The sequence below is a fragment of the Cetorhinus maximus genome, chromosome 14, assembly GCF_964194155.1.
Source record: "Cetorhinus maximus chromosome 14, sCetMax3.hap1.1, whole genome shotgun sequence".
In the NCBI taxonomy this organism is placed as follows: Eukaryota; Metazoa; Chordata; class Chondrichthyes; order Lamniformes; family Cetorhinidae; genus Cetorhinus; species Cetorhinus maximus.
Genome location: NC_135892.1, coordinates 81,718,362 through 81,735,983, shown reverse-complemented (window position 1 = coordinate 81,735,983; position 17,622 = coordinate 81,718,362). Strand labels below are relative to the sequence as shown.

The 17,622-nt window shown below is 42.5% G+C and overlaps 1 protein-coding gene across 1 annotated transcript in view; it reads right to left on the bottom strand.

Moving 5' to 3' along the window:
- Positions 1 to 17,622, bottom strand: part of mta3 (metastasis associated 1 family, member 3) — a 262,123-nt gene that overhangs the window by 41,940 nt on the left and 202,561 nt on the right. Inside the window, exons 16-18 of the mRNA XM_078557154.1 lie at positions 15,542 to 15,700; positions 12,910 to 12,945; positions 570 to 601 (exon numbers count right to left, since the gene is read on the bottom strand). Of these exons, the coding sequence (XP_078413280.1) occupies positions 570 to 601; positions 12,910 to 12,945; positions 15,542 to 15,700 (227 nt within the window). The remainder of the gene's footprint in view (positions 1 to 569; positions 602 to 12,909; positions 12,946 to 15,541; positions 15,701 to 17,622) is intronic.

Genomic DNA, 17,622 nt, shown 5'->3' with positions numbered 1-17,622 from the left:
TTGCAATTAGAAAAAATAACTTATCGTCTATTTGCTAGGAATGGCAGATGTGAAACCATTTTTTAAGGGTCAATTCAATTTTCACAGGGACGAAAATCTTACCCAAACATCTCGAGACTGTCCATTCCCATTAGCAACAAGTGTGCCATGAAATTAAATTTCGAAATAAAAAAAGCAAAATTCCATATCTTAAATCACTTTGAGGTCAGGTTTAATTCTTCTCTCCAGCTAATGAAATCTCTCTTGCCCCTGGCCCTGACCAATAAATGAGATGCTCAAATTGCTGATCAGGATAAAAGGCTATTTAATGTCTAAAAGAGTTCATCTTTATTCAAATGAGTAAAGTATACCACTTGGGATTTGATGCTCAATCAAGAAAGTAGGACACCACTGGAAAGCTGCTTATCACATAAATCCTCAGGTGCTTTTCAGCCTGCCGACTTTTGTCAGGAACTACTTATTTTATGAACTTAACATTTATGATACATTGAACAGAATTAAACAAATCAAAACAACCACAGGCTTAGTTGTTCATTTTTTGATAAATATTTCTAACAAACCGCACTTACCATTAGTGGTCCTTGTACGTGACTTGTAATATCTGAAAAATTAGATTCGCAAATTAAAAGTAGTTCCAATCATGTGTAATTTTACAATACCTTGTCGTTTGTCATTCATACATGTGAGGTTGACTGTATTAGAGTTAAGTCATAAAGAAAGTCTATACCAGGTTAAATAAACAATTATAAATCAAGAAAACCAAAAATAAATATTGGAAAGTAGAATGCTGATTGACTGGTACACTACAAAGGAAAAATGATAGATATACAGGCACATATGATTAAATATTGAAGTATATTAATAGTCATTTGATAGCACAGAACTTGAGTATTGCTGAAAAGAGAGACATGTCGAAGCTTTTCATCTTGGACTCATCAGGACACTTTGCAAGAATACCAATATAAGGGGAAAACAACAATTTATACAGTATGAGAAGACAAAGCTGATTGGTTGGCAAGTGGACTCTGATTGGCAGAGGCGTTGCCATGGAAGATGCACTAATTGATGATGACTGACAGTTAACAAGCTTTGTCTGAAATTTAAATCAATTGGTTTGAGTCAGCGAATGGCTGTCACTTATTTTGTTTAGCTGAAACAGGCGCAATGTATGTACACGTTCTTTCTGTCTGCAAACAACAGGTCCCTGTATATTAATATATGTAGCATCCAGTACAAGCAAATGCACCACACTGCAAGCCCAATTGACAACTTAAATTGGCTGTCAGCATAAATCTTAGCACACTGAGCAATTGTTGTCCAATCGTAGAATCACATCTCATGTTGGATACTGTGTTTTGAGTTTTGCAAGCACGGGCTGGTTGGGTATGGTCTGTACCTTGCCTGTTGCGAACAGTGGCTGAGGAATGCTGTTTGATACGATTTGCCAGTCTTTGGGACGTAAGCTTACATACCTAGCATCATACTGGCATTGAAATTCATATACCATGTTATTTATTTGTGATAGGCAGAACGTCTTTTTGGCTTGACGGCAGCATCCTGTTAGTGGCGACTTGCATAGTAGCAGCGTGAAACAGCTATCTTCACCTGTTGCTCAAATTTTTGAGATAGCTTGCCCTTCCAAGGTAATCTGAGATAGAGTAGGCACTTTTCAGGGCTGATAGTGACAGTCTTAGGCCCGTTCATGAGTTTTCGTGACATATAGCACAAAATGATCTGATCAGAGTAGCCACTATCCCGCCGGATGCCTATGATGTGCCCTATTTCAGCATCAAGCTTGCATGGTGAGCAAATGGCTCGAGCCCTATTTACAAAGTTGCTGATGAGACCAATCTGAGAGCATGTGGAACTGTAAGAATCCCAACGTGTATATTGACCAGTGAAGGTAGGCTTGGTGCAGACCATGGTAGAAAATCCCCAGACAGATTCCTCAAGGAAGCAGAGTTCATTTGAAAGGTGAATTTGAGCGCAGGATAGAGCCCGTTAAGACATGTAAGAAAATTGTTACATGCAGCTGCGGATTTAAATAAAGTAAACGTATCATCCACATATCAGAAATATGCAAGGGGTAGGAGGTTAGGTGTCATTCCATGTTTCTCATGGAACCTAACAAAGATGTTTCCGAGAGCTGGGCCTAGAGAGGATCCCATAGCAACACCATCTATTTAGGCATATATGGTGTCATTAAAACTGAACTCAATTGCGCAGTTGCCGAGTTCATAAGTTCAATGAATACTGATTCACGCAATGATGGTGGGTCTAGATCGCCATCATAGAGTGCTGCAGTGCAAATATCTATGGCTTCCTTCAGTGGAACATTGATGAATAGGCTAGCAATGTCAAATGAGCACATGGACACAGCACTGCTTTCGACATGCAAGTCCTGTATGGCCTTCATAAATGTGAAGGAATCCTTCACCGTGTATGTGGAAAATTTGCTCAAACCCAGTTGTAACAATTCACCCAACCATTTGGCCATTCATGTTGTGCAGAACCGGTTTTGGATAAGATAGGGCGTAAAGGGACATCACTTTTGTATGTCTTGGGCAGCTCATACATACGCAGACACAGCAAGCTGCGAGGATGAACCCTGTTATATATATCACATGGCAGCTCATTGCTCTTACTCAAGTCCAGCAAGTGACTATTTTAGCTTATTTTCGAGCAAGGCTGTCTGGTCAGGTCCAATGGATTTGAATTTGGACCCATCATTAAGAATGGCATGCATTTTATTGATATAGTCACGCTTGTTAAGGGTGACTATTCCCGTCCCTTTGTCAGGCTGACTGTTGTCTATGTCCAGGTTGATCCCTTAAGGCCTCACAGCGCTGTAAGACGTGAAAGTCAGACAGAGCGTTCGGAATCCCACAATATGCGTGCACTAGATCAGCTAGGCACGCTTTCAGGGATTCAGCATCTTCAGTGGATGCTGGTTTGTAGCGATTGTTGGGAGTAGAACGTTCAGCAAATACCTCTTCCCATTTGATTTAGGATGAAGACACACCAAAAGTGAAACTATGTGCACAAACAAAATCCTTGTTTTCTGAGAGTACCTGGTCAGAGAGATTTGTGATGTGGTTAGTGGCATCGTTAATTGTGTTGCTAAACCACTTCCGCTCAAGTGAGTTTATGGTGCGGACGTGTTTCAAACAAGTATTGTTTATGGTGTGGTCATCTATTGAAGCAATATAGCGGCATAAACAGATCAAATCAAAAAATGAGCAGTCCATGTCCAAATGCAGCAAGACCTGGACAATATCCAGCCTTGGGCTGACAAGTGGCAAGTAACATTTGCGCCACACAAGTGTCATGCAATGACCATCTCCAAAAAGAGAGAATTCAACCATCGCCCTTGATGTTCAATGGCATTACCATCACTGAATCCTCCACTATCAACATCCTGGGGGTTGCCATTGACCAGAAACTGAACTGGACTAGCCATATAAATACTGTGGCTACAAGAGCAGGTCAGAGGCTTGGGATCCTGCGACGAGTAACTCACCTCCTGACTCCCCAAAGCCTGGCCACCATCTACAAGGCACAAATCAGGAGTGTGATGGAATACTCCCTACTTGCCTGGCTCCCACAACACTCAAGAAGCTTGACACCATCCAGGACAAAGCAGCCTGCTTGATTGGCACCACATCCACAAACATTCACTCCCTCCACCACCGACGCACAGCAGCAGCAGTGTGTACCATCTACAAGATGCACTGCAGGAATTCACCAAGACTCCTTCGACAGCACCTTCCAAACCCATGACCACTACCATCTAGAAGGACATCTAGAAGGGCAGCAGATAGATGGGAACACCAACACCTGGAAGTTCTCTTCCAAGTCACTCACCATCCTGACTTGGAAATATATCACCTGCCGTTCCTTCACTGTCGCTGGGTCAAAATCCTGGAACTCCCTTCCTAACCGCACTGTGGGTATACCTACGCCATATGGACTCCAGCAGTTCAAGAAGGCAGCTCACCACCACCTTCTCAAGGGCAATTAGGGATGGGCAATAAATGCCGGCCCAGCCAGCGAAGCCCACATCCCATGAATGAATTAAAAAAGTCTACTTGCCAACCAATCAGCACTCTCTTCTCATGCTGTATAAATTGCTTTCACCTTATATGGTATTCTTGCGAAGTGTCCTGATGAGTGCGAGACGAGAAGCTTCGACATGTCTCTTTTTTCAGCAATACTGAGTATATTACTTCCAAGTTCATTCTAAAAGAAAACAACATTGAATACAATATTCTTAATAAATTAAGTGTTGTTTTCTTAGCATAAACATGCACAACTGCATAAGTGACTAGATACTAGCAAATAAGAATAAAACAAACAAAAGTCTCTTTCACTGTGGACTGTTACCATTATCTACAAAGCAAAATGAAGTTCAGCCCCATTTGTGAGCACAAGTAATTAACATTAAACTATGTGTCAACTGTAGAATTTAAATCCTCTTAATTCGAATGTTATCAGAACTTAAACAAAATAAATCTTGAACTGTTGAATTCAATCTACCTTTAGTTTGATTAAATCCAAGCCGTGGGATTAATTTAATTATTTCAGACATGCTCCAAACCTAATCAATATTATTTTCAAAACAAAGTGAAATACCGAATTACCACTGAATATAAAATAGAAGAATCTGGGAGCGCTCAGAAGGCAACCCTCTCATCAAGGAATTCAGACAATAACAAATTACACGGGTGAAATTTAAATGGTTAACCAACCTCCTAGTGAACTCAGATAAGATTACAGCTTCAAAAATCAATCTACATATACAAAATATTATTACATACACTGTGAATTTTTTGTTCAGTGTTTTCTTTTACTGGCAGCTTACTGTCATGTTGGACTGCAACACACAGTGTTATGTGGATCATTAATGCTTGATTGCAACTCAATTAAAATATTAATCATGACAATTGCTTATTAAATAAAAATCAATAACATTTTCATGGGAAATAACTTTGCCAGCTATTATTAAAATAGAATAATTTTAGTTAATCCATAATAAAACGACTGCACCAGGAAGTTAAACATTTTTATTTGTCTGTCATCGAATACAAATCAAAGCTGTAATCCTTTCGTCTTCATGCAAACATTTTTTATAGTTTATTATGCCAGGTTAGCAAAAACTGACCAAAATTATTATTCCGATCTTTGTAATTTCCCCCATCTCACTTTTGTGGTGGTTCATGATGAGGCATTATTGCCTGGCTGCTGGCAATCACCTGGGTAACTCACCCAAGTGAATAATTTTTTAACTTGAGCTTGAACAGCAAGTGTCGCCAAACTATTTAACTGTGGGGGCATCATAGCAAAGCCACATACTGCCCTCACTTAACAAATACTAACTATCTAGCTGATCAGAAATGACAAGCCCTGCTGAATTTTCCCCTATCCTTAAACCAGGGGCACTGAGGCTGATTTTAATTTCCTCCAAACTGGTTGAGATTAATTCAGCACTGTGCCACATCATAGGCAATTCTTAAAATAACGCACCATTAGCCCACTACAGAAGTGTAAGTGCTGAGATTTCTTTTGAATAGTGTTGTATGATGGTGTTTACTTTTGAAGAGAGTTTTAAATCCAAGGGCCCAACTTGTTTTCAGCCCTCCTACATTTCTAACTTTAATTTGGTTACTGTATTGACTAAGGGCCCCTACTATAGGGTATAGTAAGCATACAGTTACAAATTAAGTCTCAACTTTACTCTATACAAAGGGAACAGCACAACTCATTAATAACATAAGCATGAGCGAATTATACAGATCTCCTGCATGCTCATTATTCGACTGACATAACATATGCGTAGGATGCACTCAGCATAAATAAACAGGAAAGTATTGATGTTATTAGGAGATATATAGGCTTGTTATTAATATTTTTGTGGGTTGATTCCCTGAATCTTATGTTCTTCAACAATACAGTCCCAAAATAAAATAAGTTGTACAACTAATCATGCCAGTGATTTAGGCATTGCAAAATGTCTATTTTTCTAAAAGAGGTGAAATTTTAAAGTGCACACAAATGTAGAATGTTGGGTGAAAACACAAAGATTAATGAACATCTTAATGTTGAGCAGATTATAGGAATGGCTGCACTGGCACTTCTCTCATTTTATACAATTTAAAACTTGAGATTAAGACTAAGGGCGGAATCATCCCAGATTTGCACGAAGTGAGGTAGTGGGTGGGTAAAACGACAATGGCTGCTTTTTACGTCGTATTGTGCCAAACCCGCTGCATTAATTATGCATTCTCAGGAAACACGCCGTTTCCATGGTGGGCTCTCATTCACTCGCCACGTAATCACCTTGCCGCTTCATCACGCCGGGGGCCATATTAAAGGGACAGCCGCATGCACACCTCTCAATGTTTGAAGTCCACGAGTGCTGCAAAGAAGACATGGTCTTGAAAGGCAAAAGAACTGCAGCCCCCAGGCTCAATGACCCGTCCCTCGAGCGCCTTTTGGATGCAGTGGAGGCTCACCGTGATGTCCTCTACCTCCGCTCTGGATGGGGGTAGGATGGGCAGCAACCTCACTAATCCGGCTTGGAAGGTGGTGGCAGCAGCAGTCAACACCAAGGCCCTTCAAAAGAGGATGAATGATCTCCTCCATTCCACTGGAGTAAGTCACTCTTCTCATCACTCTCAACTCTCACACTCACAAACCCATCACACATCCACAGGGCTCTCACTCACTGCTGGTTCCAGGGACATCAAGATTCACTCTCTCGCACACACCTTCATTGTCCTCATCCCGTCCATGGGACCACTCACCACCCGCACATGCCTGGCATACTTATAATCTGGCCTGGCAGGCATGCTGCTTACACTCTCTCCATCGCTAGTCATGCAGGACAAGCTGGCACACAACAAGAGGGAGAGGTCGCAGACCGGTGGAGGAATGCTTGAAATCAAGGTTCTCATGGAGTTTGAAAACAGAGCCATCCAGCTAGCCGGTGAAGATCTGGACTGTTCCTGTGCCGACGGTGAGGTTGGCGGTGCCCTATCAAGTGAGGATCCAGCATTGCGACATCCATCAGACAACCATGCCGTGTGTGATGTGTCCTGTTTCACAGGCCACTGCCATGCACTAATTATCTCCCCTTGCTTTTGCAGGCACATCTGGGAAACAGTCAACAGAGTTCACGACCCAGGGCCTCCAATCAAGCCCCGAAGAAACCTCTGAAGAGGAATCTGGAGACACCCACCTTGAAATCCCATCACAGCGCTCACTCACACCCTCCAACAGTGCAGACACACACCTCAGTGGGATCTAGCTTTACAGTAGCCTCGGGATCACAATCTGGTGAGCGCATCGCAATGTCTGATCTACAGCAGGCAGCGGCAGGGGCTTCCCAGGTATCCAGCACGTGGGGGACTGCTGGAGGCCAGAAATTTGCTGAGTCCAAGTCAGATGATGAGCCTCTGGACTCGGTCATATCACAGTTGCTGAAGCTGCAGAGGCAAGCTCGGGAACATCAGGAAGGGATGTCCGCTGCACTCCTCAGATTGCAAGGTGCGATGGAGGAGTCCGTCTGCCTTCAGGTTGAGCTGATAGTGCCGGCATGCCAATGCATTGAGGACAACACTGATAGGATGGTGGCCGCCAAGGGGACCTTGGTCCAGGACGTTGCTCCTGCATTGCTGCGCAGGCTGAACTCCATTGCTGACACCATAGTTGGCCTCCAACAGTGCGTACGCGAGGGGGGTGTTGGGCAGCTCGATCTCACTCCAGCTACCCCTTCTCCTCAAGGAGTCAGTCAGGGACCCTTGGACACCCATAGGGAGGAGGATCAGCAGGTGTACCCCCCAGGGTCATCTGTCCAGGTGACTCAGAGAGTCTGGCTCATCTGAATCCCCTCTTCCTGTGACCTCAGCAGCACCAGCTCCACAGGCCGAGGAGGGTGCCACACAGCAGGCCCGCGAAAGCAGACCTCTAGGTCTCGGCCCTCCAGAGGGCACCTGCCAAGGTAATCACAGACAGGCCAGAGAAGTCAGCAGGCTGCCTCCACCTCCACTGATGATGTCTGGGGAGCACCAAGACGTTGCAGCAGGATTAGGAAAGTTAAAAGGATGTAGTTGCACAGCCTGAGCATGTGTGTTAATCACTTGTACATACTGTTCACTATTGTCAATAAACTCCCATGAATGTCCCCCTGCCTGTGGCTCCTTGTTCTGATGAGCAGTGTTCGTGTCACTCAGATGTGAAACCTTTCTGCACAGGAAGTAATAGTGAGACTAGAAAGCAGGAGAAACAAAGCAGAGCATTGAGTATGCTTCGAATGTGAAGTGATGTCACAAAGACAAAGTTAATGGCACTCTACCTGAATGCGCACAAAATGAGTTAAATGGGTATGATATAATTGCCATTATGGAAACATGGCTGCATGGTGACCAAGACTGGGAGCTGAATATTCAAGGATATTCAGCCTTTAGGAAGGACAGACAAGAAGGGAAAGGAAGTGGAATTTTGCTGATAATAAGGGAGGGGATTAGTGCATTAGTAAGGGAGGATCTCAGATCGGAAGAACAATGTGTGGAATCTGTTTGGGTGGAGCAAAGAAACAGCAAAGGGCAGCATCATTGGTTGGAGTTGTTCATAGGCCACCAAACAGTAGTGGTAATGTGCAGCATGGTATTAATCAGGAAATGACAGAAGCATGTAGCATGGACAATACAGTAATGATGGGTGACTTCAATCTGCATATAGACTGAGTTAACCAATTGAGCACTAATACTGTGGAAGGCGAGTTTCTGGAGTGCGTAGAGTGTTCTAGAGCAGTATGTTGAGGAGCCGACTAGAGGATAGGCTATTTTAGACCTAGTAATATGTAATGAAAAGAGGCTAATTAATAATCTTGTTGTAAAAGAACCTTAATGGATGAGTGACCACAATATGATAGAATTTTACATTATGTTTGAAAGTGAGGCAGTTCACTCTGAGGCAAGGGTGTTATAATTGAATAAAGGAAATTATGAAGGCATGAGGGACAAATTGGCTGAGGTGGATTGGGAAAATACATTAAAAGGTATGACTGTACATAGGCAATGGATAGTCTTCAAAGAACTATTACATAGCTTACAGCACCTATACATTCCTTCAAGGTGCAAAAACCCAAAAAATGCCAGTCAGTTGTGGCTGACAAAAGAAGTTAAGGATTGTATAAGATTAAAAGAAAAGGCTTATAAAGTTGCCAGAGTAGTAATGAACCTGAGGATTGGGAGGTTTTTAGAATACAGCAAAGAAAAATCAAGGGAGAATAGAACATGAATGCAGTCTAGCAAAAAACATAAAAACAAACTGTAAAAGCTTCTATAGGTATATAAAAAGGAAGTGTTTGGCTAAGACAAATGTGGGTCCATTACAGCTAGACTCAGGAGAATTTATAATGGGGAATAGAGAAATGGCAGAGAAGCTAAATGATTACTTTGTGTCTGTTTTCACTGAGGAAGATATAGGAAATCTCCTAGATTTAGAGGTCCAAGGGACTAGGAAGAATGAGGAGTTGAAGAAAATTAGTATAAGAGAGAAGGTTGTACTGGAGAAATTAATGGGACTGAAAGTTGATAAGTCCCCAGAACCTGATATTCTGCATCCCAGAGTGTTGAAAGAGATTGCTATAGAGATAATGGATGCATTGGTGGTCATTGTCCAAAACTCTAGAGATTCTGGAATAGTTCGTGAAGATTGGAAGATAGAAAATGTCACCCCATTACTTGAGAAAGGAGGGAGAGAAAAAAAACAGAGAACTACGGACCTGTTAGTCTTACATCAGTAGGAGGGAAAATGCTACACTCTATTATAAAGGATGTGATAAATGGACACTTGGATAATCATGATCTGATTGGGCATAATCAGCATGGATTTGCGAATGGGAAATCATGTTAGACGAACCTGTTGGAGTTTTTTTGAGGATATTACTGACAAAATTGATAGAAGAGAGTCGATAGATGTAGCATACTTGGATTTTCAGAAGGCTTTTGATAAAGTCCCCCACAGGAGGTTGATTAGCAAAATTAAAGCACATGCAATGGGGGCAATATACTGGCATGGATTAAGGATTGGCTAACAGGCAGAAAACAGAAAGTAGGAATAAACGGGTCATTCTCGCCTTGACAGGCTGTGACTAGTGGGGTACTGCAAGGATCAGTACTTGGGCCCCAGCTGTTCACAATATATATCAATGATTTGGATGTGGGGACCAAATGTAATATTTCCAAATTCGCGGATGATACAAAGCTAGGCTACAGGAGGATTTGGACAGAGTTAGTGAGTGGGCAAGAGCAAGGCAGATGGAAAATAATGTGGAAAAATGTGAGGTTATCCACTTTGGTAGAAGGAGCAAAAGTGCAGAGTATTTCCTAAATCGCAAGAGATTAGAAAGTGTCGATGTGCAAAGGGACCTGGGTTTCCTTCTCCGTAAGTCACTGAAAGCTAACATGCAGGTGCAGCAGGCAATTAGGAAGGCTAATGGAACGTTAGCCTTTATCGCAAGAGGATTTGAGTACAGGAGGAATGAAGTCTTTCTTCAATTATATTGAAGCTTGGTTAGACCGTACCTGGAGTATTGTGTGCAATTTTGGTCCCTTTACCTCAGAAAGGATATTATTGCCATAGAGGGAATGCAACGAAGGTTCACCAGACTTGTTCTGGGGATGGCGGGACTGTCTTATGAAGAGAGATTGGGCAAAATGGGCCTGTATTCTCTAGAGTTTCGAAGAATGGGAGGTGATCTCATTGCAACCTACAAAATGCTTAAAGAATAGACAGGGTATGTTTTTCAGTCCTTTCTGGAGCTTTACTTGGAGCTGGTGTACTTGGTCACCACGTTTGTCCCTTCCGACACTGTGTGCTTGGCCAATTCTCCAGGCAGCAGCAGGCACACGGTGGTCTGGATCTCCCAGGAACTGATGGTGCTGAGCTTGTTGTAATGGGCCAGACGGGAAGCCTCACCCGCGATACAGGTAAGATGTTTCCCTGGCTGGGGAGTCTAGAACCAGGGGACACAATTTCAAAATAAGGGGGCAGCCACTTAGGACTGAGATGAGGAGAAATTTCTTTACTTAGAGGGTTGTAAATCTTTGGAATTCTCTACCCCAGAGGGCCGTGGAAGCTCAGTCGCTGAGTACATTTAAGGTAGAGATTGACAGATTTCTGATTAACAATAACATAAAGGGTTATGGGGATAGTGTGGGTAAAAGGCATTGAAGTGTTCGTTCTGCCACGATCGTACTGAATGGCGGAGCAGGCTCGATGGGCTGAATGGCCTTCTCCTGTTCCTATGCTCCTAAGATAAAGGCAGGTGTCTCAATCCAGCATGTGCTTTGTGCAGCCTTCAGACCGAAGTGATGGCCCGACCTCAAACTCCCTGGACACATTACTGATGCCCGCACCTCGATGGTGCTTGTCATTGCTGCCAGAATGTCGTGGGCAGGTGTCTCAGAGTTCCATCATTCTCTCTGTGTGAGCTCAGCACCTTTAAGGTGGGGCTGTCCCCCATCTCTTCAGCATCAGTGACCAGTGACGTTGAGCACCTGAAGGGCTCAGGTGCCGAAGATAGACAAAGGATGCTTTTAAAGCTTCATGGCTGCATCTCTATGATATGACCCTGATCTCAGAGCACAAGTGAGCTGCCCTCAGCCAGACAGGAGGCAAATATTCACAGAGGCTATGTAAAGATCTATGGAATGTCCTCACTGCATCGAGCGACTATCAGGGCCTCCACTGCATCTCCAGTCGTCGAACTGTTCTGCAGTCCACTAAAATGCTCATTACTTTGCAGTCTGTGCTCGAGGGGTGAAAAGCTCTGGAGCACTTGGTGGCACTTTGCTGCCTCTGCGTTGCTTGAGTGGACAGAGAAGCTAGAGGCCTGACTCCAATCATATCAATGTGACTGCACCTGAACTCTCTCAGCTGTAGAGGAATGGTCACATTATACAAGGTGTCCCTAATGCGTGGCCGCTTCCTTCTCCCACCACTCACCGCCCCACCCCCCAACCTGCACGTGCTAGTGCACTACCTTCAGGGCAGCCCTTGCCCTTGCCCCACCCGCTCAATGCACCTCAGCCACAAGGCAGCCCTTCCCCCCCACCCACAATGAGCCTCAACCGCAGGGCAGTCCTTGGCCCCCACCCCTCCCCCCCGACACGCCTCAACCTTGAAGTCCAACAGGTGACCCGGGCAAGCACTCTGCAATGTTATTGTATACTCACCTCCAAGTTCCCCTCAAAGTGCAGCCCGCCAAATGCAGTTGTGAAACACGTCGGCATGGGCGGACGATCCAGTGGTGGGGGGAAACAATTCCGGACTGGGCTTATAATGATATGCAGATGCATTACAGTGAGGTTCCCGATGTCAGATGTTGGGAAACGTGGCCCGTCATTGGACGATCAAAAGCTGGTTTCACAACAACGTGAAGTTGATTTTTGGCCTTCTCACCATATTGTCTGCTCATGCCACGGAACATGCCTGATGCCAGCAGGCACAGATGATTCCACCCAAAATGTGCAGCCATGAAAATGTATGTTTTTCTTGTGTATTTAATGCTAATGAGGCCACTTTGAACCATTTATACAACCTTCTTTACAAGACACTTAATAATCTTACATTATATTTGATAGGACAATGTAGTAAAGGGACTAGGTATTAAGAATATCCATGTTGCACCAGCAGGAAAGCACTTTTTAAGTCACTTCATTTATAACCCAGGGGCCACCTGCACAATGAGATGTGGAACATTACATAGAATGTATAAATGACAAGGCAATATTTCTGAAAAAGCAAATAAATGTAGCTAAAATAACACTTCCTTATTTGAAAACAATTTTGGGTCTATATAACACCTTACACAGGCTTTAAGTCGATATTACTACATCTTACCCCTGTAGGACATCAAAAGTCGTTTCCTCACATTTCCTAAATGGAAACGAAGTTCATGTAAGGCATTTGGTGCTAGTTGCAACATACACAATTCATCAAAACTGTACAATTTACACAACAATAGTTCATTTTAAACTCCAAATATCACCTTCACCAGCTACAAATAATCATAAGCCGTTGTTCCCACTGAGAAAGCATTCCTGAAGTAGAAGCTGTTCATTCTGCTTCTACTGCCTCGGTATATAGAAAATGAATTTGCATGCCTGGGCAAGTTTCAATGCGCAACCACTCAAACTTGCACCCAACGTTCTTCAAAATGAGCTCCCAATTTCAACTGGCCACAAACTGGCAGTACTGGGTCGAATTCTAGTACCCCCAGTGTACTAGAGGAGGTTGGTTAAATTAGCACACGAGAGAGAGAGAGAGAGAGAGAGAGACCATCACCCTCACTCACCAACAGGCACTCTAACACAGGGTGAGTGAGTGAGCACCCTGAGACTGAGCTGGACACACTGTCACACTCTAATGGTCATCTTTATTTATTGCTCATTTTTAAAAATTATCAATTTACTGTTGTGATTTTTTTTTCTCAACAAATTGTTTCTTTTCATACATCAGCCTTTTTTTGTTAAATTCATGCTTAGTGTTCTGCCAAGCCTTATCTTTCCGAAATTTGCTCATTGGTTCCCCGAGGTCGAGAAAAATTTAAATGTGACCCCCCCCCCACAGGAAAAGGTTGGACAAGCCTGATTTAGACATTTCAAGTCAGAATCATGTCCTCAACCCTGAAATCCTGACCTGGGATTTGCTATTTCTTTTTTAAAAGTTTACATTTGTAAGGGGGCTATGAGAGTACTTAGGTTACTTCTGAGAGCAACCCAACTTCCACCCTTTCCTCCAACTCCAGGAACTTATGCTGGGCATTATGGACACTTTGGATGGACTTGGACAAATGTGCTCAGGGCCCATCATGCCAGACTCTGCCAGGCTTATGCAGATGTGTCCAGTCTGGAAATGCCTCTTCTTTCCTCTTTTAAAATAGTTCATAGCATTGAGCATGCTAATGCTGGTCTTTATCTCGCTTTATCTCATTGTCAATCAATCAGTCTCTTGTCGTTACCTCCTATTTACATTTGACCAATTTGAATTTCACCAGGTCAATTTTTTTCTAATCTGCCTGCCCCTCTCACTGAACCCTACTCCATCTTGTAATTTTTCCAACTGGTTTACATTTTTATTCCCAGCCAATCAGCCAGCTTCCTTTACTAGATTCTATTATTCATTATGCACCTTCTGTTCAAAGGATTGTTTTACTCCACATTGATCCACATAAGATCATAAGATGAGAAGAAACAGGAGTAGGAGTAGGCCATTCAGCCCAGTGACCCTGCTCCGCCATTCAATAAGATCATGGCTAATCTGATTGTGGCCTTAACTCCACTTTCCTTCCTGCCTGCCCACCACCCCCCACTCCCACCATAACCCTCAACTCCCTTTTACATCAAAAATCTGTCTGAGTCAGCTTTGAATATATTCAATGACTCAGCTTTCATTGCTCTCTGTGGAAGAGAATTCCAAAGGCTAATGACCTTCCGAGAGAAGAAATTCCTCCTCACCTCCATCTTATTTGGGAGACCCCTTATTTTTAAACTGAGTAGATGAGTAGATGTGTAAGGAAAGCTTAAGCAAACTATTGCATTAATGATGGAATATAAATTGAACATTTTTTCTTCTTTCTTACTGTTGAAACCAACACAATCCATCCTGTCCTCATCCAGCATGCACACCTGCCAACTGAGCTGGAGCTTGGACTGAGTTTTCCATTCTTGGACAAGGCCACCCACACCAATCCTAACAATACCATCAAGATCAACGAGTTAGTTCAGGAATCAAATTTCAGACCTTCCCGGTCGATCATTTATGGTCCTGCATTTACCTACTTAAGATAGTAAACATTTTATGCATTGATGATAATAGTAGAGGGATTACTGCAATCAAGCAAGCTGATGGCCTGAGAGACCAACATATTGGAATGAGGCTTGCAATCTGAAAAGCCAAATTCTAGTCTCATTTTATTTTTTTAACCAGCTGCTTCGTATGCTTTAATGAACAGAAAATCTGCTATTCAGCATAATACACATTGGAATTTTCATCAAAATTATAATATAAAAGGAGAGTTGTTGCAAATTTATCAAAGACTGAGACTCAAAACTAATCTAGCAGACTAATTTCAATAATTTGAATATTATGTGAAACTCCTGAACCATAACAAGATTTTAGATTGTTCGCAGCTACAGAAAAATGCTGCCCATAAGTAACACATTCAACTCACAACCCAATTGACAGCAAATATAAAACTTGGCCTTAGCAGACAGTCAAATTACCCGTCTTTAAAGTTAACCCTTTGCCAGTTTTGAACCCTGTAAAGTATCTCCTAAACAGGTGTGCTCAGTGTTAAACTGTATAACAAAAACTATAACCACCTCCCTACGGAAGAACAGAAAAAAAAGGCAACAATGAGGCTCTATAATAATTGGAAAATTGTACATATAAACGCTGAATATATCACTTGTCTGAACAGGGTATTAGTAATTATTTTTTTACAATACTTATATTTGGGGGTTAAACTAACCATCCACACCGTTGTGCTGGCTGTAGTTTTGCTTTCCGAGAATTGTTGGAGAGCCATGGTTTTGAATTGCAAATAGTCGTTTTGGTGATTGACTGGAGTTCCCTGAAGTAAGGCTTGGCACTCTTCTTAACACCTTTGGCTTTACAGCAGGATGCACTTCTGCATTTTGGAAAAAAAGGTTACATGCAATTAGACAATCGGGGAAGTGGAAGAAAAAGCAGAAAGTGAAAAATGTTGATCATGATTTCAATTAATACTTTGGTTATTGATGCAAGGTTTTAAGTAATATAACAAAAAAAACACAGCTCCATGTAGTCCCTATAAGAACATAAGAAATAGAAGCTGGAGTATGCCACAAACCTCAAGCCAGTTCTGCTATTCGATAAGAAACATGGACTGATATTCTGCCTCGAATCCATGTTTCCACCCTATCCTCATTTCCCTTAATATCCTTAGTGTTCAAACATCTATGGAACATAGTCAACAGCTGACCATTCACAGCTCCCTAGAGTGGAGAATTCCAAAGATTCACAACTCTCTAAGTAAAGAAATGTCTGCTCATCTCAGTGCTAAATGCCCAGCCCCTTATTGTGACACTATGACCCCAAATTAGAGACTCTCCAGCCAGGAGAAACAGTCTCTCAGCATCTGTCCTGTCAAGCCCTCTAAGAATTTTATATGTTTCAATGAAATCACCTCTCATTTTTTTCTAAACTCCATAGGAATATGTTTCAAAGAAGAGCAGGTGGAATCTCCTTGGTGTCCTGGGTGAATATTTATCCATCAACCAACAATGCTAAAAAACAGATTGTGAGTCACCCAGAGGAGTGGGTGCATAGTTTTTCAGAATAATATTATATGCACTAACTTGATACGGCTTACATTGTATTGCATTGTTTGTGTACAAATCACAAGTTTTTTTTGCAAAATAACAGTGCTTCAAGTATATGATGTTCTGTCTAATGTAAATTCAGATCACATCAGGTCGAAGCACACAGATAAAAGCAAAAAATTGCGGATGCTGGAAATCCAAAACAAAAACACCTGGAAAAACTCAGCAGGTCTGGCAGCATCTGTGGAGAGGAGCACAGTTAACGTTTCGAGTCCGAATGACCCTTCAACAGAACTAAGGAAAAATAGAATAGAGGTGAAATATAAGCTAGTTTAAGGGGGGGTGGGACAAGTAGAGCTGGATAGAGGGCCAGTGATAGGTGGAGATAACCAAAAGATAACCACCTTCAACACCTCTTTGTTCTTTTGTCTGTGGCATCTTTTGGTTATCTCCACCTATCACTGGCCCTCTATCCAGTTCTACTTGTCCCACCCCCCCTTAAACTAGCTTATATTTCACCTCTATTTTTCCTTAGTTCTGTTGAAGGGTCATTTGGACCCGAAACGTTAACTGTGCTCCTCTCCACAGATGCTGCCAGACCTGCTGAGTTTTTCCAGGTATTTTTGTTTTTGAGGTCGAAGCACACTCTTGTTTGCGTCGATCATCACTAAATAAGTAGCTTTTCAATGTTAAATCATATCAACAAATAACAGCACGTATGTTGTGGTATTAGGACATCTTTCATCTCTCCACTGCTGAGTTATAGAGAGTGTATATGCCCACTCCCTTGACATCTTTGTACACCTCACCTCACTCAATCTTAGCCTTGACATTAACTCTTCCACTCACATCACAGATCAACCATCAACCTTGACAGCTCTGAGGTTTCGATCTAGGACAAAGCAATGTATGACATTTCCTCATTTCTCTTAACACTTGCAGCACCCCACCTACTTCAACCTTTCTGCAATCACCCTGTGGAATCAAAACTAGTACCCAACTCCTGTTCCAACATCCTCTCAAGTTCCCAATTTCCAATCATTTCAAGGGTAACAACTTGACTCAGTTGGTAGCACTATTATCCATGTTAGAAGGCTTAACATTCACTGTAGACTTGAACAAGCAATTTAGTTTCATTCTTATCTATCCAGTCATAGCCAGAAGATCATCTGCAATAGCTTCTCTTCCTGATCCTGCACTATTACTACTGGTGTCCCCCAATGATCTATCCTTGCACTCCCCCCTCACC